Here is a 27,567-nt window from a genome sequence, read left to right as displayed (position 1 = left end):
GACTGATAGAATTCCTGAAAAATAGCCCCAATATCCTTGTTTGTTGTCTGCAGCTCCCCTCTTCTATTTTGGAGTTTCATGATCCTTTGTGAACGCACCTTCTCTTTTAATTGCCCTGCCAGTAGCCTATCCACTTTATTGGCCTTTACATGGAACCATTGTTTCGTATACCGTAATGCTTTTTCAGTCCGTTTCGTGCGCAATGCTTCTAACTGGCCTTGGATATGTTTCTGCGCCCACTGAAGCTTCTTATTTTGGGTTTTAGCAAGTTCCCCTTGGGTCTCTCTTAATTTCCCCTCTAATTTGTCTTCCCACGCTCGCATTTGCTTATCTTTTGCTACTTTCATGGCTATCAACGGGCCCCTCAAAACAGCCTTAAATGCATACCAAACCATTTCTGGCGCAATATTGGAAGATTCTATTTCCTTAAAATATTGTTCTATCTTATCTCTGATAGACTCCGCCATGACCTGGTCGCTCAATCATTCCATGGGAAACTTCCACTTCCAGGTACCCCCACTGGCATCCCCCAATGAAAATGACACTAGGAGCGAGGCATGATCCGACAAGGAGATGGGCCCCACTTCCATGTTGTTTATTTTCCCTACCAATCTCGTGGAGACACAAATATAATCTATACTGGAAAAGGATGCCAGTCAGTCAGTCATACAAGTTTATTCGGATGTAGAAAATCCATCAAACGTCAAAAAACAATATTACACACAGTCAAAAAGTTACACAGTTTGTATATAATGCCTAAAATCCTATGCGGACGACAGTTGTGAGCATTCTTAAAAATGGGGCACAATAGGATAAAATTAATAAATATTACATAATCGCTTCTCCATAAAATCCAATGTTTACATGACCAATGATTAAAAAAGACACATTATAAAAATAATTCCTCCAATGTTACATTCCTCATTATTGGCTTCCATCTCCCTGGAGCCTCAACAGACTTTTTCTGAAATACATTGCTCTTTTCAGGAAGGTGAGCAAAGCCCAGGCCGTGAAGACCGTGTCTGCACTCAAAAGAAAAACGAGTGCTCCTTTATAATGACGGATCTCAGACTTCTTAAGGGTAGGTGTCAGGGTTGCTCTGCGGATGTCAACATAACCAGTACAGAAAAACAATACATGAGCCATATCTTCACGGTGATGACTACAAACCGGACAGCCAGCAGAGTCTGGGAATCCTTTCCAATTGGCTGTGTTCCCTTGCAGATGAAGGGAATCAAACTGAGCCCTCGTTATTAGCCACCTGTCTTTTTTGTGAGGACTCCAGGTTAGATAGGGTTGGATCCCAGAAGGCCTACTGATCCTAGTATGAAATTGGCCAGATTTGTTACCGTACTCCAAGAGTTTTCTTTTCCTCACTACAACCTCGCCCAACACATCTTTGTGGCAGGTCACCTCATGCATGTACGTGGGAATAATAAGTATATCCTTGGGCTTGCCCCTTTAGTGCCTGCCATACGTCATCTAAGGCTAACATGGTCATTTTTGTTTTCAGAGCCTTAGTCAGGCCCTTAACTTGCTGTAATGCCCAGGAACTCATGTCCATTTGAGGGACCCATGACAAATTGAAATCCCCTGTCATAATTATATCCCCTTTCACATAGCTTTCCAATCGCAACAGCACCCCTCTCAAAAATCCATCCTGACCAGTGTTTGGAGTATAAACCATTACCAATGTGTAATTATACCTGCTTATACTGACATTCAACAATAAAAACCTCCCCTCTGGGTCCTGATACAAGAATTAAACCTGTCCCTCCACCCTGCAATATGGACCCCAGCTGTTTTGTCTCCACCATTGGCCGGGTACAAATGCGAGGAGCCCTTAATTCTAATCTTATCCTTATCCCGTTTTCTTATATGTGTTTCCTGGTACATAATGACACCTGGCTTCTCTACCTTCAAATGCCCCTCCACCTTCTTTCGCTTTGTAGGGGTATTCAGCCCCCTCACATTAAACATCATTTGTAAGCCATCACCAGTTACAGATCTGCAATGTTCCCACCAACGCCTGATTCTTAAAAGTACCCAACATTTTCTTCTGGCGGCACCCCATCTCCAGACCCCATCACCCTTCACCAAATGCTGCGACCTTTATGAACTCTAAACCATTGCCCCCCATGACACCCTGCTGCCCCCGCCCTCCATTTCCCGTGAGGAGGACGCAGGTACCTATGGCCGCTCAGGCGTATTGACCACCGTGCCTGGCCCTCATATAGTCACAGAGAAATACTGTGGGGATTGCTTAACCCTACTCTCGGATCCCACCTTATCCTCCCCTCCAACCATATCCCCACCGCTGTCAACCCATTGTACGTGTATAGGTCTTATCCCCGGATTGCGGTAGTCCCCCTTACAGGATATCCTTGTGTAGCCACTTCCTTCCCATGTATGCGCTTCACATGAAAAAGTCTTCCCTCTTACTTGTTGCACCTTTTTTTCTTCATGTTCTGAAAATAGCTCTTTCCTTTTCTCACTACTATCTTCCAGTCCCACAGCCTTCTTTTTAGCCTCTCCTCCCCGCTGACCAGCATCACAACCCTCCGCTGCTTCTTCTTGCAAGTTCAAAATCTGTTCCCCTTCCTCACAGGTCGTGATCCTATGTTGTCGTCCCTCCCAAGAGAATAGGAGGCCACACGGAAAAGTCCATTTACATCGAACTGGTTTCTGTGCCAGAAACCTCACCACTGGGCCCATCTGCCTTCTCTTCTGTAGTGTAGAGTGATTGGATCCTGGTACACTCCACCTCTACTCCACCCCTCGTCTGTTCTTTCTGGGTGTATGATGTAATCGCTGCCAAAAGATCTCTTGGTCGGGAGCCCTGTTCCCCCTTCTCGCGTGCCCTCTCTACGAATACGGTCCATCTGCACCATTTCTTCTGAGTCTGTTGCCAGGATCTCGCCAAACAGTTGTTGTACTGTGGCCTTTAAGTCCACATCTGCGATCGACTCAGGGAAGTTTTTAATCCTAATGTCAGATCTCTGAGACCGATTCTCCAAATCTTCGCACTGGAGTTCCAAATTATGTGAGAGGCGCGAGAGATATTCCAGGGCCTCGTCTGATTTCTGCGTACCCTCCTCTATGCTCTGTAGCACCCTCTGTCCCACCAAATCTTGTCCAGATATGGCCCCTCGATCCTCCAATGTCTCCTTATACTTCCTATGGGGCTCCCACAACCTTGGGGGAACCTCCGCCGGAGCTGGAGCCCTTTATTGCCTCTGTGTAGTTCCCAGTGCAGGCTCACCCCTCTGCCTCGTCACCCCCACTTGATTGGCTGTAATATGGGGTATTGTGATTTATTTCTGGGGTCTTTCAGCCTTCCAGTCTGTGAACCGGCGCTCTGGTTCTAGTACACCTCCTTCCCACTGCGTTGCCGGCTCTGGGGCTCCTTACAGCTCCTTTCTTTGATGTTGTTGTGTTTGATTTATGGGCGGAGTTCTGCTCAGCAATGGCCTTGCAATGCTGTCCACTGCCACAGCTGCTTCCACTCTCGGCTACCGATCTGCCTGTTCCATTTCTGCATCGGATCCCTGCGGGCTGCGGCTGCTCGCCCAGTCAGCTGCTCCACTCCTCGGCAGCACTCTCCCACCTTGTACCATTTACGGGAGCTTTCCTCGTGCCTGCTACTGCTTCATTACTCTTGCGGGGTCGCTGGGAGTGGCGCTTTGTCCCTTCACACAATGCTTTAATTTAAACTGCAAGTGCGGCCCGGTGGGAGACGGATACGTCTACACACGTCCACCTCTGCCTCCCACCACCTGGGATCTCCTGTTGTTGGTTTTTTAAGCTCTCTGAAACTTGAATGAATTCACTGTGTATATGGAAAATTGGATTTGTTTTATCAAATTGGTTTTATATTTACCCATCCTTAATGTTTTAACTTAATGTCTGTTTGTGTATTGTTTGTCAAAAGTTTGAAAATAACCATATGACAATGAAATAAAAAATAAAAAAGTATCAGAAAAATTTGCAAAAAGCAAAATAAAGAAGACATACAAATAGTAAGACACTCAATTCTGGTTTACCAGAATAAGGATAAGGATTGCTTTCCCCCCTAACAATATTCACTTAAAGGATAACAAGAATATAATACGCTCTCTAGCTGTGAGGGTGAAACTTAAAAAAATAAAGAAGACACACAGTGTTTCAATAGTCCCCAATTAAAGCGACTTTTTCAGAAACATAATTGTAATGACCTCCCAATCTAGAACTTAAATATGATAATTTCGAAAAAATAACTACATTTTAAGGTGGTATGAACAACTCCTGCAAAATACGAACATACCTGACATGCAAGCAAATTCCAAACTGATGAGAAATCTAGAACAAATTACAGAAAGATATCACTACTCTTAAAGAAAAATAGGTATAATCCTACTTGGCAGCAGCCGGTGCAGAAAACTAGGCTTGAGTATCACTAAGGCAGAGGAGGGGGCCACTTTAACAGAAATAAGAACCACTGTTGTGTGACCTTCTCCAAATCCTTACCAATGGCACATCCAAGAAGGAACAGCCCAATAAATATAGGGCTTAAGGTAGCAATAAGAACTCTCACCCTTTTTTAGGAAGAGGAACACATGGAAAACAACCATTCAACCAGACAGAGGAATAAGAGAACCATGGCACACGTTGCACCTTCTGCACTCAGATGGGGCCTGTTGTCATTAAGTATGCAGATATTTAATGTTTCAAATAAACAACTATATATACATTGAACAGCCGTTCTGTCTTGTGAAACATGGTTCATTCTCACTCAGGTACAACCTAAACTAAATATTGAATTGAAGATTTTGACATTTCTATTGTACATCATACGGAAAATATTGTTTCATAGGTATAATATACTAGAAACGCTTAACCACAAACTGCTGAGGCTTATATCCCCATTGCACACCTCAAGATCAGTCTATGCAACCAGAAATCCTCACTTCTAGAAAGGGAATCAGAATATAATTAGAGAACATCTATCAGAGTAATGTTTGCCAACAAACAATTTGAAAAAGAGGAACGACAAGTAAGATAGCCTTAAATAAAGAAACATAGGTTGTATTAAAACAGGATAATGAAGCAGGAGGGAAAATCAGGATGGATGTAGAAAAATATGACAATATTTTATACCAGTTCATTCACAACACACAATATTATCAGAAACTGAAAGAGGATCATTCTACAGAAATAAAAACTCTGATAATAGAACAGATTAAGGAAGCAGCAGAGAATGGAGTCATATGAAACAATGAAAATGCATATTTGAGCAGCAGGAATCTCCCACTTTTGTGTTTTATGCACTTCACAAACTCCATAAAAGTCAAGAAAATATCCTAGGCCATATCATAGTATTGGGATGTGATTCCATACTCTATCCACTGTAAATGTATTGACATCTTTCGGTACCTTCTGGTGAAATAATGACGGTCCTTCTGAGCAGGCACAAAGAATGTGATTAACAAACCTGAATGAGGATATTTCCTCAGAGAACAGGCCACTAGCTTTATTTCGATCAGCTTCTGAAAAGCAAACATTAACCCATATGGTGCCAACAGGGGTTATAGTAGACTTAAATTGCACTTGGAAAAATCACTATCTTTACCCAAGCATATTCTACCTCCAGAATAAGGCGAACACTATTGGGGTTGAATTTGCGTTCAGTGTGGCAAACCTACTGTATATACGGCAGCCTTTGAATAGAAATGTATATGCAAATACACAAATACAAATACACCAAGGTATCCTGGACCCCCATGGAAGGCGGAGAACAATACAAAAAAACAACACTAATTATCCATATGAAAAACAATTTTTTTAGGGTAACTCTTGGAAGATACCGTTTTTATGCAATTTCGATTTACATCCTTAGGGTTGTGAAATACTGAAAAATATGGAACAGAACAGAAATGTTGACAAACTTACAGGCCAAATCATGGAATTAATGTTCGCCGCGCAAGCATGCTAAAGCCTGCGAAAGCGTGCGAAAGCCGCGCACATCTATTCATGGAAGTCCGTGCGCGTGTTACTCCTGGGATATGCGCTAAAATCCTGCATGGCGCACGCAGGTGCACACGTCATCAAACGGCGTGCGCTACGCGCACACCGAAAGCGCACATAGCGCGGCGCACACAACAAAAGTAGGCGGAACACGGGGTGTAACACACGGAATGGGGAACAACGCGTGAAAATGTGGGCGTTACGGGTGAAGTACAGGAGGTAAATGCGCAGAACGCCCACACACACGCCTACAACACGTATTCATGGAATCGAACAGGGGAAACGCGTGTGCCAACAAAGACGCGCTAATCCGGAAACACGTACGCCAGCAGGAAGCAGGCATACGCGGCCCCGCTCAGCATAGAAGTGCGCGCAAACAACAAACAAGCTCAGACGCTACGATGAATATACCATTCCTCGCAGCAGTGGTTGTGGGACACCGCAGGAGGAGGAGGATAGCCAGGCCCAGAATTTTTACACCCAGGACCAGTCTTTTTGGGCTGCCTGATGACCAGGTGTATGGGATGTACAGGTTCCCACCACACATAATACTCAACCTGGTGAGTGAGTGGGAGGATGACTTCACACCACCCACCCTGTGCTCCCAAGCACTGAGCCCCTTGGAAAAGGTGCTCAATGTACTGCACTTCTTGGCCACTGGTTCATTTCAGCGGACAAGTGCCATAGTGGGGGGGGGGGGGGTGTCACAGGCCACGCAGTCACGCTGCCTATACCAGGTGTTGGCCATCATGTCTGCACGCTCTTCAGTCCGCAGGCACATATACATGTCCAGAACACCTACAGAAAGGCAGGCTGCCGTCCAGGACTTTTACGGGGTGGCACACTTCCCCAAAGTGCTAGGTGCCATTGATTGCACCCATGTGGCTCTATGTCCTCCCAGGGCAACTGAGCATATCTATAGAAACCACAAGCACTGGCATTCCATCAACGTGCAGGTAGTATGTGATGGCAAGGAAATCATCACCTCAGTATATGCCAACTATCCAGGGTCCACCCATGACAGTTTCATTTTCAGAATGTCACCCCTAAACCGCGACCTAGAAGCTGGGCGGCATAAGATACAACACAGCCCATATTGCAACCCGGGGCATAGTGGAGCGCACATTGGGAGTGCTCAAGTCACGCTTTCACTCCCTTGACTGCTCTGTTGGGCAGCTGCTATATGCACCCCCAGTAGTGTGCAGGATCATAGTGGCAGCATGTGTCCTGCACAACATTGCAACACACCGGGGCCTGCGGGTGGACATTGTGGTGCCCCCACATCCCCAACCACATGCACGGCCGCTGCGCATGGGAGGGGAAAGGGCACGTGGTGAGGCAGCCCGTACGCAGCTGGTGGCTAATTACTTCACCTAAAATCACACCCCTGTGGAGTGCACACAGCCCTGGCACATACCAGCTGACAATCAATGATGATGACATAAGGGACAGTCAACTGTCATAACCATACCAGCCTGAGATTGGTCACCTGGAAGTGTTACATTGTGCATCCCTACCTACTGAAAGACAACCAATGCTGTGCACAAAAAGGCATACATTTATGCTGCATGAAAGACTACCCCCTTGAAAAATACAACATGAAAATAGTGCCATGTCACCCAACCCCTCCCCATCTCAGCTACCCAACGCACCATGGCATGTCATGCAATGTGAAAGCAAACAAATGAATGCACAACACATGACACAAGTATCACAAAGTGCACTGTCCCAAATGGAAACAGGCCACAGACAATATGCTCCCAGTAATCAATAACTAACAGCACAGATGAACAAATACTTACCAGCAACACAATACAGCAACACAGGATGAAACAGTGGCAAAATATGACAGTACAAAATCAAAGTAGTGCAAATCTTGCAACCTGAATAAGCCAGCACATCGACCCCTTCCAACTGCAGAGGGTTGGTGTCAGGCAAATGTGTCAGGGTACTGCATACAAGATGAACTGCATCTGCAAAGGAGACGGCTTTGTGAAGACATGAAGAAGGTACCTGTGAATAAGGAGGAAGACATGGATGCACAAGCAAATATTAATACACCATGCAGTGTTCAATACAACAACAATCCCCACTAGGGATGTCCACACAGTTTTGACCATAGACTGCCCACACAGCTCATGGGAGCCCAATGTCACTGTGTAAGTCACTGTCACTTGGTGACACCCTTTGCAAGCCCATGGAAAGGGGAAGCAGGAGGGGTGTGTGTGTCAGGAACCCAAGCATCTAACCCAAACACAGGACAAGCCTGCATGTGCCCAGCTGGAATATACAGTGGATGCCCACGGGAGCCACACAAGGCAACACACTGTAAAAAAAAATGTTTTAAAAAAATAAAAAATGGCCATGTGTGGGCCGGGGGGGGGGCACCCATGAGGTTCGAGGACAGGGTGCACACCAACACCAACCTGCGTGGATGTTGCAGGAAAAAAAAATACCTCCATGGGCTCATGGCCTGCACGGCTACGCCAATGTGGGAGAACTGCTGTCGCTCTCTGCACCCTCTGCTGCTACACATCAGCAGGTGACGGTGCTATGGAAGGCAGCCCATGCAAAGCCCTGGTATGGTCCTCCATGACAGCAAGCATGCAGGTGTGGAAGGTCTGGTTCTGGAGGATGATAGTACGGAGATCCCCATGCAGCACCACACGGGTTGCCTGCATTTCTGCACGCATGGCCTTGCGTGATGCCCCGGATCTCCTCACGAGTTGCCTGCAGCTCAGCTGAGAGCGAACGTGTGAGCTGCTCCAGCTGCTGTTCTGCCCTAAAATTTCAGGAAGCCTCAAGTTCAACAAGATTCTCCCTGAGGAAATGGAGTCCTAACATCAGGGCTTCCCTGTGGCCCTGGGACTCTACAGATATGGCTTCGCGCAGAGTCTCCAGTGCCGCCCGTCGGTCCCTGTTGGACGTCAACATGTCCTCCCTGTGTGATTGGCAAATGGACTCTGTTGCCTGCTGTTGGAGCTCCATCTGCCTTTCAGGGGGGAGAATGGAAGTGGCCACCCTCTCCATTGCCTGAGCCATCCTTTCAACCGATGCTCCCTGTTGTGCTGCTATACCGTACATGGAGTTTTCCCATACAGTATTGCCTGGTGGCGCACGGCCACCGCGTCGGTGGGCACCACACCTGTTTGGGGCAAGGTGATCTGCACCTTGCTGTGCTGGCACTGCCTGAGGCTGCAGGTTGCATTCCCCCTCTGATCTGCTGGCCCAGGAACAGGATCAGATGTTGTGGAGTGTGACCCTGTATCCGTAACCGCCAAAGGCGGAGTTACCAACACTGACATCCCCATAGAGGGGTCTACCCCTGGTGCAAGTGGGTTGGACAGAACAGCATCCCTGCCAGAAACACTCACCTGCGACAGCACATAAGTCTCATCATCCAATTCAGCACCTGAATTATAGAGGTCTGGGGGGGGGTGCACCCAGAGACACCCCTGGACAGTATGGTCTGCAGGAGGATTGGGTTTTCACCCACCACCACACCACGTCCTCCACTGGTGCCCGGTCGTGGCTGAGATTCCTCCTGGGTCTGCACCATCTCCTCCACCTCTACAGCATCAAGTGCGTCATCACCTGCAAAAAACATGAAAGACAACAAATGGAAGCAGGCATTAGCACCATAGCACACACATAGGCCTGACAAGCCAGAGATCCAGTAAATGAATTACACATGTTCCACATGACTATAACCCTGGCATGCATGCACTGTCAATGAGTTGGAAGGGGAGGCAAAAAGCAGACACTGAGGACACCAAGATGGAAAAGCAACACATTTTCTGCATGCTGGATAGCACTGGCATCACACATTAGCCTGTGAATGGCATGTCCAATACACATACACGACACATGCCAGCACACAGATGGCATGTAGCATAGCCATGGTACATTTGACACGTACAGCCATATGTCAGTGAATGAGTACTGTCACCCATCCATGTGAGATGGACATGATGAGATGAAAAATGCAAAATAGTGTGACAAAATATGCATGTGCCACACACTGCAACACATCCAGTGTACAATAATACAGTGATGGCAGGCAGATGGATACATCAATGGTTGGTCACTTCAACATGACAGGAAACAACAATCATGTTCCACATTCAAACAGGCCCCAAAAATTAATGTGAGCAGGCCCTTACTCAATCAGCCTGAGTGGTCAAATCATTCCCATAACAAGGTAATACATGTGGGCCAATGTGGTGTGTAATCTATGACTGAAGCATGTCACATATGTGGCATTAGGGCAGAAAAATGTGTTGCAAAAATGGGAGGATTGAAACAATCAGGCTAAAAGAACACTGAAAAATCAGAACAATGTTGTTGCAAGATGACAGTTCAAGGGCAACTGCAGTAATGTGGCGCTAATTGGCTACTGTGGTCAGAAGGAATACTGTCATACCCAAACCCAAGGCCGGTGAATGGTTTGGAGGAAGCACATGGGTGATCCATACCACTCAGGAGTACACACCCTCACCTGGCACTCAATCATTACACATCACCCAAGAAACATACACATGGATTACACACACTTGCATGGGCACTCACCAGACAATGGCTCATAATCTGGTAGGTCTCCCACGCCTTGGATCTGTTCCTCTGTGATGAAGGTTCCAGCAACAGGCTCATGTTCAGTGTGTTGGTCGTCCTCTGGTGGAGACCCACCGCCAGTCACCAGAGTAGAGGCATGATTGGAAGCCAGCTTGTTCTTTGCTCTGCGTTTCAGGTCATTCCACCGCTTGTAGCAATCATCAGCTGTGCGCCTCACAAATCCAAGGGCACTAATGTGCTCCGCGATGGTCTGCCAGTGGGCCCTACGTTGAGCAGTCGTAGTCTTACAGCCTGCAGTCACCAACATTTCGCGGCTATGTGCCGACACATAGGCCACAAGTGCATCAAGTTCGGCGTCATTGAAGCTAGGCTTCCTTGACGTGCCGGAGTGTGTAGCCGTGAATGGGGTCTCAGCCTGTAGTGCAAGAGCACCCTTCTTCTTCTTTTTGTAAGGTGGTGCGGATCCTGAGTGGCTTACGCCGATCTGGTCAGTAGGGGCCGAAGCGCTGGTAGACTGGGTACTAGAAGCCTGTAAAGGCACAATGATCATAGGTCTTGGTGCAGGCATTGGCTGCAGGGTGATGTCAGCAGGGCCAACATCGGCATGATGGACCTGGACCGACACTGTCCCGGCTGGGAGACTCGGAGCTGGGGTGGATTGAGCTGCAGCTGCCCCTGCAGCCTCCCCACCCTGGCTACTTTGTGCAGCAGATGACATTGCTTCCCCAGATCCACGGCCTGATGACAGCAACTTTCACCGCCACACGTGGATTAGACTTGCTGACCTGGAAGTCAGCCTGGGAGTCATCCTGTGCCGGTTTAGGTGACAAAATGGGCCGGTCCAACAAGGGCTGAGCTGGGATGGTGTCAGCTACGTTTCCCACAACCATGGGGCGGGGGCATAGGTGCCCCCGATTGGTCCTCCACACATGGGGCTCTAGGGGCACCCTGCAAATCCTGGCTACATCCCCTACCGCGCCCACCACGCCCACCTTTTGGAGGTCGGCCACCTTTGCCTCCCTTACTGCTTGGTCGCCTCCCAACCATGGTACTGATGTTGTTGTGCGTATGGGAGTTGCAGTAAACAATTTTCCTGGGCAATTGGGGTGAAAGGGGTAGGGTACTAGATGGAATTCGTACCCTAGTGCTCTAGCAAGGCTGTATGTGACCTCTGGGGGAAGATGACGGGTCACGCAATGCACAGGCACCCCAAAAACAAAAGTGCACGTGCACGCAACCCCTGGTAGACCACGTGCGTGGAAAAATGAATCCGCATTACGCTGTGGCACCCAGAAACACAAAAATAAGCGTACGCGTGTTACACGCAGCCTGGGGTACGCGACACACGGGGCAACCACAGTTGGAAAATACATGCGTGACTCACCGTCTGCCTTGAAAAAGAACATGAAAAAGACGTGGACCTGGCCTGACCAACACAGCCAGCTTGGTGGAGATCCCTGCCACAGTCGGGAGTCGGCGGTCCAGCAGGGGTGAACACCACAACAACTGGAGACCAGCTGATGGAGGATGTGCAGGCATCATCGGACAGGGCACATGGACAGCAGCAGCAGCAGCAGGCTCTAGGTGGGAGCAATGATGGCTCGGGGCCATCGACATCAGAGGGGCAGGCATCGGCCAGAGGGCAGGAGAATTCTGGAATGGGTGTGTCTTCCGTGTGGCTGCGGTTGGGCCGGCGTATAGATGCGGAGCAGCGGCGGGCAGAAGAGGCACGGCTCACAACGGTCAAGGCGGAGAACTCCATGCGGAGGGCACTGAGGCGGGCCAAGTGCCTCGAGGCTATTACGCTGTGGCACCCAGAAACACAAAAATAAGCGTACGCGTGTTACACGCAGCCTGGGGTACGCGACACACGGGGGCCACCACAGTTGGAAAATACATGCGTGACTCACCGTCTGCCTTGAAAAAGAACGTGAAAAAGACGTGGACCTGGCCTGACCAACACAGACAGCTTGGTGGAGATCCCTGCCACAGTCGGGATCGGGAGTCGGCGGTCCAGCAGGGGTGAACACCACAACAACTAGAGACGAGCTGATGGAGGATGTGCAGGCATCATCGGACAGGGCACATGGACAGCAGCAGCAGCAGCAGGCTCTAGGTGGGAGCAATGATGGCTCGGGGCCATCGACATCAGAGGGGCAGGCATCGGCCAGAGGGCAGGAGAATTCTGGAATGGGTGTGTCTTCCGTGTGGCTGCGGTTGGGCCGGCGTATAGATGCAGAGCAGCGGCGGGCAGAAGAGGCACGGCTCACAACGGTCAAGGCGGAGAACTCCATGCGGAGGGCACTGAGGCGGGCCAAGTGCCTCGAGGCCATTCGCAGGGAGTTGGAGCCCAACATGGCATCGTCCCTGTGAACCCTCGGGGCCGTGGAAGAGGACCGCCTCCAGGACAGGGGTGCTTGGACTATGCCCTGCCTTTTTGTATAGTTCTTTATTAGGTAGTTTTTTTGCTAGGTTTCATTTCATTCGTTGGGCTCATGGACCCTGGATTACTTCTTTGTACATAGTTGAACAGTGGATTTATCTATTATTATTTTTCTCATTGTGCAGCAATGGATTTTACTGTTTCCGTTTCCTTTGGATTTCATTTGGTGGCCGGACACTTTGGGCACATTTTCATTTCGATTTATTTGGATTCAGACATCATGTTTTTCTTTTTGTGTTTTGGACATGCTGCATTTCATCTTTTTTTCAATTTTTTTTTCATGTTTTTATTTGATTACATTCTTTTTGTGTTCAATACATTTTGGTTTATTACTTTGATGTGTGGTATTCTCTCATTGGTTTCATGCATGTCACGGTGTAGGTTTTCACAATCACCAGCACCCATTGTGTGTGTGTGAAAGACATGTGTTGATGTACATTCTTGCCATTTGGGTGTTGTATCATGTAATGGGCATTTCAATGTGGGGTGGATGGGATACTTGGTTGGGTCTTTGCACAAGGGTGGTGTGCGGTGGGATTTGGGAGGCCATGAGGCCCATGATTGTGGATCATGATGACGTGTTGGGGGGACATGAGTCGGGGCCTGCTGGCCGGTGCCTGTCAATGCTGGGTGAGTGGGGGTGCTGGGGGACATGAGTCAGGGCCTGCTGGCAGCTGCCCCTCTCTGCTGGAGGGTGGGGGTGCTGGGGACATGAGTCGGGGCCTGAGCGTCACTGCTGGGGGGTGAGGGTGCTGGGGGACATGAGTCAGGGCTTGCTGGCAGGGGCCTGTCAATGCTGATTGGGTGGGAGTGCTGGGGGACATGAGTCGGGGCCTGAGCCTCACTGCTGGGCAGTGGGGGTGCTGGGGGACATGAGTCGGGGCCTGCTGGCAGGTGCCCGTCAATGCTGGGTGGGTGGGGGTGCTGGGGGACATGAGTCGGGGCCTGAGCCCCACTGCTGGGGGGTGGGGGTGCTGGGGGACATGAGTCGGGGCCTGCTGGCAGGTGCCCGTCAATGCTGGGGGGTGGGGGTGCTGGGGGACATGAGTCGGGGCCTGAGCCTCACTGCTGGGGGACATGAGTTGGTGATCACTGGTGAAAGGTGACATGTGGGCTGGCTGGGGGGCATGCCCATGGTGGATGGGCTAGGTGTGGGACATGACCAGCGGTGCTGGGTAGTCCCCTGTGTTGTGGGCTGGTAGCAGGGCTGTGGAGGGGGTAGAGGGCACACCTGGGAGGACCCACACTGCCAATTCACATGTGGGACTCCCTGCACACCCTACTGGATACACGTACCCCACTCTGACAGCGGAATTACGTGTGAAACTCCCTGCAAACCCCCGAAATACACGTACCCCGCTCGCACAGGGCCAATCGCGTGTGAAACTCCACACGAACCCCAGTAATACATGTACCCCGCTCGCACAGGGCCAATCGCGTGTGAAACTTCCCGCGAACCCCCGAAATGCACGTACCCTGCTCGCACAGGGCCAATCGCGTGTGAAACTTCCTGCGCACCCCCGAAATACACGTACCCTGCTCGCACAGGGCCAATCGCATGTGAAACTTCCCGCGAACCCCCGAAATACACGTACCCCGCTCGCACAGGGCCAATCGCGTGTGAAACGTCCCGCGAACCCCCGAAATACACGTACCCCACTCGCACAGGGCCAATCGCGTGTGAAACTTCCCGCGCACCCCCGAAATACACGTACCCCGCTCGCACAGGGCCAATCGCGTGTGAAACTTCCCGCGAACCCCCGAAATACACGTACCCCACTCGCACAGGGCCAATCGCGTGTGAAACTTCCCGCGCACCCCCGAAATACACGTACCCCGCTCGCACAGGGCCAATCGAGTGTGAAATTTCCCATGCACCCCCAAAATACACGTACACCGCTCGCACAGGGCCAATCGCGTGTGAAACTTCCCATGAACCCCCGAAATACACGTACCCCGCTCACACAGGGCCAATCGCATGTGAAACTTCCCGCGCAGCCTCGAAATACACGTACCCCGCTCGCACAGGGCCAATCGCGTGTGAAACTTCCCGCGCACCCCCGAAATACACGTACCCCGCTCGCACAGGGCCAATCGCGTGTGAAACTTCCAGCGAACCCCCGAAATACAGGTACCCCGCTAGCACATGGCCAATCGCGTATGAAACTTCCTGCGAACCCCCGAAATACACGTACCCCGCTCGCACAGGGCCAATCGCGTGTGAAACTTCCCGCGCACCCCTGAAATACACGTACCCTGCTCACACAGGGCCAATTGCATGTGAAACTACCCGCGCACCCCCGAAATACACGTACCCCGCTCGCACAGGGCCAATCGCGTGTGAAACTTCCCGCGAACCCCCTAAATACATGCACCCCGCTCGCACAGGGCCTATCGCGTGTGAAACTTCCTGCGCACCCCCGAAATACACGTACCCCGCTCGCACAGGGCCAATCGCGTGTGAAACTTCCCGTGCACCCCCGAAATACACATACCCCGCTCGCACAGGGCCAATCGCGTGTGAAACTTCCCGCAAACCCCCGAAATACACGTACCCCGCTCGCACAGGGCCAATCGCGTGTGATTCTCCCCGCGCAGCGGGGTACGTGTATTCGGAGGGGTGCACGGGGAGTTTTACAGGCGTTTTCGTGGTTAGGGGCCTGTATGCTGGTCCACTGGCCTGTGCTCCATGTATGGGATATGTGCGCTGTACATGGCGCACAGGGAGGGGTTGGGGGCGTAACTGGTGCTGCTGCAGGGTCGCTGCGCCACGGCTGGTAATGGATGTTAAAATCCATGAATACGCTGTGCGCGGAAATGGATATTGGAGCACGCGGCTGCCAGATTGGCGCACACGCACACTGTGCGCCAGCCGCGTGCGCCACTTGTGCGCTGAATTCTATGAATTACCTCCTAAGTGTCCTCAGTGTATCATGCGTCAGATTGCCCTCCCTCTGTGTCTCCTTGTCTCATTCTGCATCTTTATAGCTAGCCCCCTCTCTCTGAGTAAGAGTCCTATTGTCAGATGTGTGTTCTCTAGAACCATCCCACCCATTGCTGAAAGAAGCGTGACTACGAAAAAAATTGATACTTTGGAGGAAGGTGCTGTGTTTTTTATGATTAAAAATAAAAAGTGACAGCAGCATTAACTCGAGATCTTGCGAGGATGGGGCAGGCCTGGCAGTGACATACATTGTAATTGTGTGTGTCCTGCAGGAATGTCATTGTCACACTGAGGGTGCATTATGCACATGGGAGGAAGTGAGAAGGACACGGATAGGGTCTGTGGAAGGAGGACGGATTGTGAGAGACCTCGTGAGGGACCAGAGGACAAGACTACACGGTCTACAACTGCACTTGATATTTTCTTTTTTTAGTGGAAATTGTTTGTGATTACCGTAACATACGTGCAGGTTCAGTGGTACTGCCCAGCACACAAAATCTAGCATCACCTTGGAGCTCACAGAAGAAACAGACTGTTGATTTTAAACTGAGCAGGACCCTTTCCAAAAAGGAAAGACGTTTTGAGGAACAGAATGGTGTGCACGCAGCAAAAGAAGCTATTAAAAAAAAATGATTTAATAGTAGTAACATTGTACTCTGACTCTTTCTAAAATGGTACAATTTTCATTTTTTTATGATCGCTTCCAGTAGACATTGTAATAATAATAAGAATGATAAACGTGTCTTACCAAACAAAGCACATTGTCAAAACCTAGAGTACCGTGAAAAAAATCAGCCACCAGGTACATGCATGGCAGTGGCATTACAATGAATCCCCAATGATGGTGCCTGCTTTTTAAAGGTGTATTCAAACTTGTCCACCACATTAAGATGTGGTAAAGAGATCCTGGTTTTCTTCACAGAGTATGGGTATGAGGCGGAACACACAATAACTTTCTGGCGAAAACATGACCAAATGGGGCCGAATGTAATTCAAAGGAGTAGTGCTTGTCTCTGCCTGTCAACACATTGGGTCATTCACGATGCCAATCAAAATAAGTGAAAGTGCGTGTGCGTATGGGATTGGGGGGAGAAAGTTTTCATTTGACTAAGACACTTGGGTTCACTGCACCACACAGACCATTTCGTATACGTTCTGACCTTGTTCATGAATGCCAAACGATTTAATTCAAGTGACGTCACTTCCTTCATGTGTCTGTTGAAGTGCCACTGTGATTTCTTTACAACAGCGGAACATACAACTCTTCAATGGAAAATGAATCATTTATCGTTTGAGCTGCTTAGTGTGCAGCAGTTCTCATCACATTCTATGGATTTGGTTTTGGTGTTAATTTGTTTCACAGCCAACAGGTTAGATCCATATATGTGCCTTCGAGTGTATGTTGTTACTGATGTGTAGGTACAGGGTTATTTTTTTCTATTTCAACTCACTAATGGTTATGACACACAACTGTTATCTGCATTCGAGCATTCATCGGACCCCACCGTATTCATGAGACATGGTATGCTGGGAAAGATTTTCTCAGATATGTTTAGGTTTTGTTTGGCACATACGTGACCCAAAAGGCAACAGTGTGCTTTATTGAGTACAAAGGAAAATACAGTTCAGATATAGGGGTTCATAGAAACTGGTAATACTACAGCCAGAGAAACAAAACTAGGAATTGGTGGGAGCTTTATCTGATAAACAGGATGAACAAAGTGTTAATTTCGGCTGAGACGCAGTTCGAAGAAACACTGACTAGTTTACAGCTGAAGACCCGATATTTCAGGGTGGTGCAGTTATTCTGTGCACAGGGAATTCCACATCCGGGCAGCACTCTCATATGAAACAATTGTACCAGTGACTTGCTTTGCGGTAGACAGACATCTTCTGTAATAGGACCTTTTTGCTTCTGGTGGGCAACAAACCATTGTACCGAGATTTACAGTCAGATTTGCAGATTGTTTGAGGTGGATTGATGTAAAGATAGGACATTCCCCTTTGAAAATGATCCATACTATGAGGTGGAACCATTGAAATGGAAGAAGCCTTGTGGATTGGTCTGAACAGTCTGGGGCCAATGATCAACTGCACACCTGCATTCGGGCGGTTTCGAACATGAGTCAGACGCTGGAACTCATGGTTTGCCTTTCTTTAGAATGAGCTGGTACTGGGCGTATTATGTACATGAGGATCAGTTAGGATTGTGAGAGATTGCATTCAGGTGGTGTGGTCACCTTTTTCCTGATAGTGGTAAATAGGCTGTGTGGGTGGTAATGCCTGGCATAGCTAGCTAATTATCAAATCTCTCTCTCTTTGTGTATATACATATATGGGGCTGATTTACTAAGCTAAAGAAATAGTGTAAATTACACTTAAATCCAAAAATGGCTTGAGTTCTATTTACACCATTTTTTTGCGCTTAGTACATTTATTTTTACTTGCACTATTTTATTAAGCTTAGTGAATCAGCCCAATACAAATGTATATGTGCAGCTGATTTACTAAGGTAAAAAAATGTGCACCGAAAAATATATATATGGGCCTCATTCTGAGGTGGGCGCAAAAGGATACCGAGCACCGGTAATGACACCGGTGCCGGTAATCCCTTTGCGCCCTATTCCGAGGTCCCTTAGCGGGTCCCTCCCTTAATGCCTGGTTTTACCAGGCGTTATGGACGGGACCCGTTAAGGGATACCGGGGTCAAAAACGGTACCGCAATTTGCGGTACCGTTAATGACGCCTTCCCCCTTCCCATTGAGCCCTATGGGGGCTCAAATGGGGAATGGCTTTTACAATGGGGACTTACCAGTTCCACCAAGGTCGGTCTGGACCGGTAAGTCCCCACTGAACGAGGGTGGACATGGTCCCGTTATTGGTGCTAGTCATGGCGCTAATAGCGCCATGACTCGCACCAACCTCGTAATGAGGCCCATAGTCTCTAAAATGAATTAAAGTTTTTTGATTAGTATCTACATGATACTAAAGAAAGCTTTTTTTCTGGGGGATGTATGGAGTAAATTGTATAGGCGGCACCAGTGCTTGTGAGTTCTTCCCCATTAAAACTATGCTGAATAAAAAATATAAATACGCGTTTTTTCTGAATTGTATTGTCTTGCATTTGATCATATACATCAAAGGTGCTTTAATTTTCATTTGGTGATCACTGGGAACTGATAAAAGCATCATTCAATCCATACTTATGTCTTTTATTTTGACTGTGTGCAGTTCATGAGCTTCCATTGGTAGTTGGATATCCCATGGGATTCTTAGGTCATTGTTTTCAGTACATTTTGATGTGTCCTCAGGATCACACTAGTTATATAGAACATGATGCTTTCACACTATCCAATGAATCCACTGGACTACAATAAATATGTTTTTGCACGGTTTCTCTGCCTGGATCACATCATAACCAAGAACAAAATGCAACACAGTTTGTGCTGCAAAATCTGTATTTTCTAGTCTGAGAAATAAAGTTCAAGATTCTGCGGCTCACGTTTCTATCATGATTATTGTGATTTCGGTCATTTATGCTACATTTTTCTGTTATGTTGTTAAAGGAATTAATTGGTTTCTTTTTTTACTGTTCTCTGATAGCACATCGAAACTGTATTTTTCTACTTATGTTTGCACGTGATATTTTTCAAATACTGCTATTACTGTTTACAGATTACTGTATGTTTACTGTAAAGTGTGTGGTACATAGTCCACTGCCATGATATGTTATGGTTCATCTGCTATCCACATATACTGTAAACCAAGTGGAATATAGTCGACTACCCATTCCTCTGTTATCTGCATGCACTTATAGACTATCTGGCACACCATCATCTACTCTAGTAGTCTGACGTTCATTTGTCATCTGCATGTACTGTAAACCATGAAGTACAGAGTGCACTGTCCGAGTATGCCATGCTCACGTATGTAATGTAAAGAATGTGATACAGAGTCTGCTGCCAATTCATGGGACATCTGAATGTTCTGTAAACAATTGATGCACAGCCTCTTTCCCTGCTTCTTCTTTACCCAGCATGCATTATTAACTATGTGGTGCTCAGTCGGCTGCCCTGGCATGTAATGATTCATCTTTGTCTACAGTAAGCCAAGTGGTACAATGTATGTAGCTCTAATATGCTAAAGTTCCCCTGCATTGGAATACATGTTAAACAGTGTGATACATAGACTACTGCCCTGGAATGCCACTAGTAAGTCATCATGTGACTGTATTGAAAACTATGTGGTACAAAAACTGCTGCTCTGGTACACCATGGCTAGTCAGTCATCTGTAGGGATAATTGTTTCAATTGCTGATCTGCATTGCTGACAATGTTTTATTTATTTGCCACCGTAATTGCGATCTGGTTTGCTTTTTGTCACTGCAGAGTCTTGTGCTTTGATATTTTCTTAAAGATAATGAGGTTATTTTCTTCTCACAGGTGTTACGAAAGATTGGTGTGTAAATAGGCTGGAATGATTGGATTGGACTAATCATAATCCTTGCAGTGGTGTTCTGTAGTCGGTGTGACCTGTTTCTTCACTGTGCTAATCTACCATCATTTGCAAAGGTCGATTGCAGTGCCTACCAAGGCGCATGCAGATGCTAACAGGCGCTCTTCAGAAAGTGGGAGTACGATACTCACAGCCCTAGGGCCACACAGTGTATTAAAAAAGTGGTTTCTGTAGCTCAAGTAGTTGGCAAATAATTTCCATTGCTTTTACAACCTACATGTTTACGTATGGGGGAAGCTGCGTGGCAAGTTAATTAGTCCTGTGCTGTTGAGTTTTCTAGGAGTTTTAGTAGCCTGTAATATTTCTTAATATTTCCCTTCTCCCGTCACAGTGGGATTGCTGTTTCCGTGTGGAAAATTGCCAGTCGTTCATATACTCCCTTATTTCCAAATCCACATGTAAGGTGGACGTTTTCAGTGTTAGTTTATTCCACTTTATATATGCTTCTTATTTACATGTGTTGAGGCTGGTTTCCATCTTTATATTTGCAATGTTGGATAGCACAATGTTATGAATTGGACTGTGTAGGTTATACACACATATCAAATGTGGTGTTACCATCAGCAGATTTGTTCTAAACAGAGCATGAGTATTGACAAATAAACTATATCGCAAACATTGCTACTAATTAATGTATTTTTGAATTCTTACTATTTAGATACAACAAATTGTAGATTAATTATTTTTAAACATACATACTGGGGGATTTACTATCAAAATTAATTGAATTCAAAACAGTTGCTTATAAGTACTGCTTTAGAAACATTTTCTTTTGGAGTAATTTGTTGGCCTACTGAACGAGTATAGTATCTCTGTTTTACAAATCAGGTGAGAGTATCGCTCTCTCTGCCATCCTGAGTTCAGCACTGAATTCTGCAGCATGTTACTTGTGCACAAGCAGGACCTATAAGCAACTGACCATACTGTTATTCAGAAACCGTGTTTCAAGTTTACCTAATCTTTATGCAAAACAGTTAGTCCTTTTGATTAAAAATGAGGAATTGAAACTTAGCCTGTAATTCTTCAGTTGGGAGGTAGTTTCAGTTTGGATCTAAAATACTATACTGGTGCAGCTCCATAGTATTTGGTGTGGGTAGTTTAGGGATGTCTGTATTATATCTTGCTATGTCCCAATAGATCTTGACAGGTTTAAATGCTTACACAATGCATCTATTTATTGTTGTAGTGATTTAATATCAATATTTTCTCTAATTCATATATGTGTGTGTGTGTTTTCGTTTTTAGTCATTATAAACATTTGTATCATAGATTTGCACAGTTGTTTTCTTCCGATGTCCTTAATTGATGAGCATCTGCCACTGTAAAGCACCGGAGGGGGTTTATCTGCACTCCTGCTCTCTATATGGCAGAGTCGAGGCACAGAGCACACCAGCCAAGATTCTCTATTGTTGGTAGCAATGGACGAGCAATCGAGGCTTAGATCTCAGGAGGTGATGAAGGCTGGTTCTTAAGTACAGTGTAGTCCTCAAGCACCCACAACGTAATGTCCACACACTATGTGAGTGAAAACACAGTCTTTATATAAATAAGGCTTTGATTATGTACACATACAATAACACACTTTGTGCTCCGACAATTCTATAATGGCAAATATATACAGTTTCTATGTGGTACCACTATTACTCTGATTCCATTAAAATGCGTCAACTGCAGACATTTTAAAATGGCATACAAATCAATTAATAACGTGAACCAACAATAGACTTAGGAGTAAAACAAGTTGGTTAAACAATTGGCAGAATACTGGCCCCGCTACCTAGACACAGTTCTGTGCAAGGATACCCCCACCTAGGTAACTTGTAAATAAAGATATGATACAAACCCAGTCCATATAATGCTTATAAGAGTCTTATTTCCTTCTGTAAAAGTTCTACCGCGTTAAAGTATCTGGTTTAGCAGAGTCTGACGTCCGGCTGTCGATGGATCCTTCATGAGTGACCCCTTTAAGGCAGGAGTCACAGATCGTCGAGATCCCACGAGGAAATGGTGAACAAAGGTGTTGAGGCAGCAGCTTCGGTCCTGGCGGTGCTCGTAGACGATCGGTCATGGACGTTGTGAAAAGATGAGGCGTGCGGCGCACCTCGACGATAGTTCATTGCCGCAAAGAGATACTGAAGAACTTTAGCCCAGCAAGGGTGTCGCGCCGTCAGCATCTTCATGGTCTTCGGGTGGTGGGAAACCCACCAGCGGATTATCCTCAGCGCGTTGGTGGCCTTGACTTTCTCCGACGGGACAAATCGGTCGTCGGTGATGAGCGAGGGAGTCCTTCGTTCAAAGTGTTCTTAGGCAATGGAGCACTGCGGCTCTGGTCGTCGACGGTGATGGACTTCAATGTCCGGGCGCTTCACTTCGTGATTCCGCGGCGGTCCCAGTCTCCGGTCGGCAGCCTTTCGAGGGCCTGACGTCCAGGGAGCTTTGGCAAAGATCAGCTGGTGCACGATGGTCCTTCGTAGCTTGGGAAGATGTCTCCTAGCCAGGTCCTCTCTTGGATCAGTTTCTTGAAGGCACAGCAGCTTTCAGATTACGCCGAAGGGAACAGCGGTTCACCTTCTTCTTCGGCTCGGCTTCGAGAGTAAGCATTTCATATCAACTTCAGCTTCTGAACGATTTCCCTCAGTGAGAGGCCCCCAGATGTACTGTTGATCTCCCATTCACTCTGCTGGGTCACACTCAGGCAACCAATCATTCAGAAGGGCATTCAGCAGCCAATCAGGCTCACAGTGCATTCAGGCCATTCTTCTCCATCCAGACACTCACAACAAGGAATGTGGATTTGGACAAGCACTCTGCCATTCAGCAAGCCACACTGCATTCATACCAGTTTCGGGGAGGGCTGTTTCAGTTATTGTGTCAACCACCAGATACGAAACACCCATAACATGAAATGCGTATTCGTCACACACTCCATTCATCCAGGCCCCACCCCATGGGCGTACCCACAACATACAGTCATTGGGAAGGCTCCAGCCAGTCTGGTCTGGACTTCCCCACACTACCATATATGGAACTTCCACCCAACAGCCAGTCAGGGGGAAGGGACAGAGTCAGGGCTTACCAGGACTTCAGGAATACAAGATAACAGGCAATAGAAAGCAAGAGGCCCCAGGAGCCATCTTGCTTTCTATCAGGAATCAACTGATTCCAATGGCAGGGCCTGGGTATCCCAAAATGCAGGACACTCAGTGCACCTGTCAAATTTAGCATGGAACTGCCACCAGCCCATACCCTGCTCTGTGGGCCACACACAGGGGCCCAAAAACATACACTAGGAGTACAGGTTCGTACTCTCGCCCATGGGTGCCATAAGGGTATCCCAAGGGTCTGTTCACCAAACCAAAAAGGGGAAGAGCTGCATGGCCAGGAGTCCCACATGTACTCCTGTGCAGAAAACAGGACAGAACATACATGATGAAGCAATAAAGGACAAGGATACAGAGGGCCTGTCCCTCCAATGCATTTCCAGCATCACAGCCACAACTTGGACTTTCACAGAAGACAATGAGGCACAGGACATCTTTAGTCAGGATACAAAACCTTTGATTGAAGTATTCAATCTTTCTTAGTGATCAAACCATTTTATCTTGCCAATGCATATAATGTTATGTTATGTTAATGGTTCTTTTACTGTGCGCTGTTGCCGCCTGTGCGGTGACTTGGCCCTCTGGTGGATCTTTAAGACAAGGGGTGAGGGGTGGGAGTAAGTTAGTTGGACTGATCAGGAGAGCTGTGATGTGCTGTTAGTAGCTTCAGTTCGGTTAATACGGTTCACTGAGCGTAGGTGTGTTTTTTCAGTTGGTAGTCACCATGTGCTGTTGTGCGAGGCTATGTGTGGTTTGTTTCACTGTTGTTGTGTACTGGAAGTGCATGCGGTTTGTTGTGCTGTAGAGGTATGGTTGTGTTTAGTTCAGAGTTTGAGAGATGTATGCAGAAGAGTGAGTTTCTTTTTTTAGTAGGATTGGCTAGTGGCAGTAACCTTTCCTACCCCCACTGTTCTGACTGTCGCCCATATCGCTTTCATACATTCTGGTGAGCTGCAATTACCAGCCAAATGGTGTGTGCAGAAGTATGGGTTTTTAGTAGGTTATTTAGTGGCAGTATCTTTTCTACCCCCCGTGTTCACACTAAATGTCCCCCATATCCCTATCCCTTTGGCATATTTTGGTGTGCAGTAATTACCACCCCCACGGATTCCTCCAGGGGAATATGTTCGCTGTGGTCCATATAAGCAACATTTCTTCTTCTTTAAATGTATTATTTCTATTTGTCAATCAAATGTTTGCAGGGTGGCGATTGTGTTTGTTTTTTCTCTTTTGAGGAATGGACTGTTGCATCAGAACTCGGTTTGCGAATACCTTAGCTGCATAATGCTAAATACTATGCATTTCTCTTAATTCAGGGAGTTGCTTTTGACACACCTTACAAATTGTTGCATTTGTTCGGTGAGGATGGAGTTCTATTTGTAGTTAACATTTTGACAATGGCTATTGTTCGTTTATGCCAAGGTCATCCATAAGTTCTCCCATCACATTTCAAAGCACTAGGTCTCCAACAATGGCATATATTGCCCTTCTCTTATACAGTAACTGCTTTATAACAAATGCACGTTTTTCCTGGATAATGCAGATTTTAATGTTACCTCTTCACCGTAGAACTTTCCACTCTTAGCCCTGCATTAATGCTGCTCCATACACTGGTGGGTTTCCATCCTTCAACCTCAGATATTATAATTCGTACATGTTTTTCTATATTGTCATCCTTTCCCGTTGTTGCATGTTTCAATTTCTCTTGCTTTCCCAATCACTTAACTTATCGTTTCCTTCACTATTTATAATGTCCCCATATATTAATCATCTTTGTTTCATGTTATTCTTTTGGTATGCGCATTTACCTTTATGTTAGCCAGGGGATGCAGACACAGTACAAGCCAGAAATGAACCCATGCTTTTCTCATAGACTGCTGCACTACGCTCAGTTCTCTGGGCCTACTCATGTATGTCCTCTTTCTTGGAGTTCTCGTTATTACCTCTGATATCAGACCTTAACAGGATAAGAATGATGTCCCACTGTAGCATGCTTCTGCAACATTTCAGAAACGTTTACAATACTGACACCCCTTGCACCATCCAGTGTGCAGTTGTGCTGAACACCTTCCTGTCATGGGAGATATGTGCCATTAACCACCCCTTGTTAATGGAACTTGCTGAGTTTAAAATTGCTGCAATGCCATGGGGCCAAACATGTTGCAATACTTAGCTCTCGGTGGTGTATGTCATTACCTCTATGTCCCCTTCCTTCTCTGCTGTGTGTACTTGTTTGTGCCTCTGCAGGGACAACGCATCACTGAAACTCCGCCGACACAATGCACATGGATATGAATTTTCCCTTAGATGTATTCGCTGGTGTTTGCGCCAGGATGATGGGTCGCTGAAACTCCGCCCACACTCAGTACATGTGTGTGGTTTCTCCCCTGTGTGTATTCGGAAATGAATGCGCAGCGATTTACGGATTCTGAAACTCTTTCCACACACAGCACAATGGAATGACTTCTCTCCTATGTGTGATCTTTCATGCCTATGCAAGGATAACGAGTCACTAAAACGTACCCCACACTCAGCACAAGCATACGGTTTCTCTTTGTGCCTTTTGTGTATTTGTTGGTGCCTGTGTAGGGCCGACTGGGCCTTAAAATCCTTATCACATTCTGTACATTTGTATGCTGTCTCTCCAGTGTGTATTCGCTGGTGCACATGCAATGATGATAAGATTCTAAAACTCATCCCACACTCAATACATACATATGGCTTTTCTGCTGAATGTAATTTCTCGTGTCTGTGCATTGAAGCTGGGCTAAGGAAACGCTTCCCACACTCAGTACAAGGATAAAGTTTCTCTCCAGTGTGTGTTCGATAGTGAGTGTGCAAAGATGATGGGTCAGGGAATCCCTTTCCACATTCTGTACATGAGAATGGTTTCACTCCTGTGTGTATTTGTACATGCCTGTGCAGGGATGTTGAATCACTGAAACCTTTATCACACACATTACGAGAGAATGTATTTTGTACTGTGTGCACTTGTTCATGTCTGTGCAGAGATGAAGGATCATTAAAACTCTTTCCGCACTCGGGACAGGAGTATAGTTTAGGCCCTGTGTGTATTAGTGCATGCCGATGCAGAGATGATGGGTCGTTGAAACCTTGATCGCATGCAGTACATGTGTATGGTTTAGGTCCTGTGTGTATTTGTTCATGCCGCTGCAGAGTAGCTGTGTCTTTGAAGCATCTCCCACAAACAGCACATGAATATGGCTTGATTTCTGTGTGCACTCGTTGGTGCCTTTGTAGATTTGACTTTGACCTGAAAGTCTTTCCACACTTGGCACATGCATGTGGCTTCTCTCCAGTGTGTATATGTTGGTGCCAGAGCAGGGATGATGGGGTACTGAAGCTTTTCCCACACACCATGCATGTGTAGGATTTTTCTCCTGTGTGTATGTGTTGGTGCCAAAGCAGGGATGATGGTGTACTGAAACTCTTTCCACACACCATGCACGGGTATGGGCTCTCTCCTGTGTGTTCACGTCGATGCCTGTGCAAGGATGCTGAAAACCTGAAACATTTTCCACATTCCATACATGCATATGGTCTCTCACCTACATGTGCTTGCTGATTGGAGGATATGGTTGATAACATATTAAACATTCTCCCAAGTTCACTGTAGTTGCCTGGCTTCTCCCTTCTGGACATTCCCTGATAAGTATCCAGTGCTGATGATGTTCTGAAATCCTTTCCCTGCTCAGCGCACATGTATGCTTTTGTTTCTTTGTGAGATCTCAGAGTGGTAAAAGTTATGTCTTTATTGAAACTGCTTTCATATTCAAGGCATTCATCCAATCTCTTTTCCCCAGGGTTTATTAGCTCCCCCTGTAAATGGATGTTTCTCTTGGTAGATTCTCTTAATTGAGTGCGCTGGGAAAACTCAATTTGATTGTTTCCTGATAACGCTGTATTCATTTCTAGTTCTTCTGAATAGCTTGCATGCTTGCTCTTGGAATTATTTCTATGCCCATCGT

General features: G+C 47.0%; 1 protein-coding gene across 2 annotated transcripts in view; it reads right to left on the bottom strand.

Annotated features, from left to right (window-relative positions):
• Positions 1-660: 660 nt before the first annotated feature.
• Positions 661-27,567, bottom strand: part of LOC138513920 (uncharacterized) — a 290,696-nt gene continuing 263,789 nt past the window's right edge. For both annotated transcript variants that reach the window (XM_069629069.1, XM_069629070.1), the window contains exon 4: positions 661-27,567. In XM_069629069.1, coding sequence (XP_069485170.1) covers positions 25,748-27,567 — 1,820 coding nt within the window. In that variant the 3' untranslated portion in view covers positions 661-25,747.

Source organism: Ambystoma mexicanum, chromosome 12, assembly GCF_040938575.1.
Source record: "Ambystoma mexicanum isolate Mex_15411 chromosome 12, UKY_AmexF1_1, whole genome shotgun sequence".
Classification (NCBI taxonomy): domain Eukaryota; kingdom Metazoa; phylum Chordata; class Amphibia; order Caudata; family Ambystomatidae; genus Ambystoma; species Ambystoma mexicanum.
The sequence above is the reverse complement of the archived record's forward strand: the minus strand, read 5'-3'. Positions and strand labels throughout refer to the sequence as shown.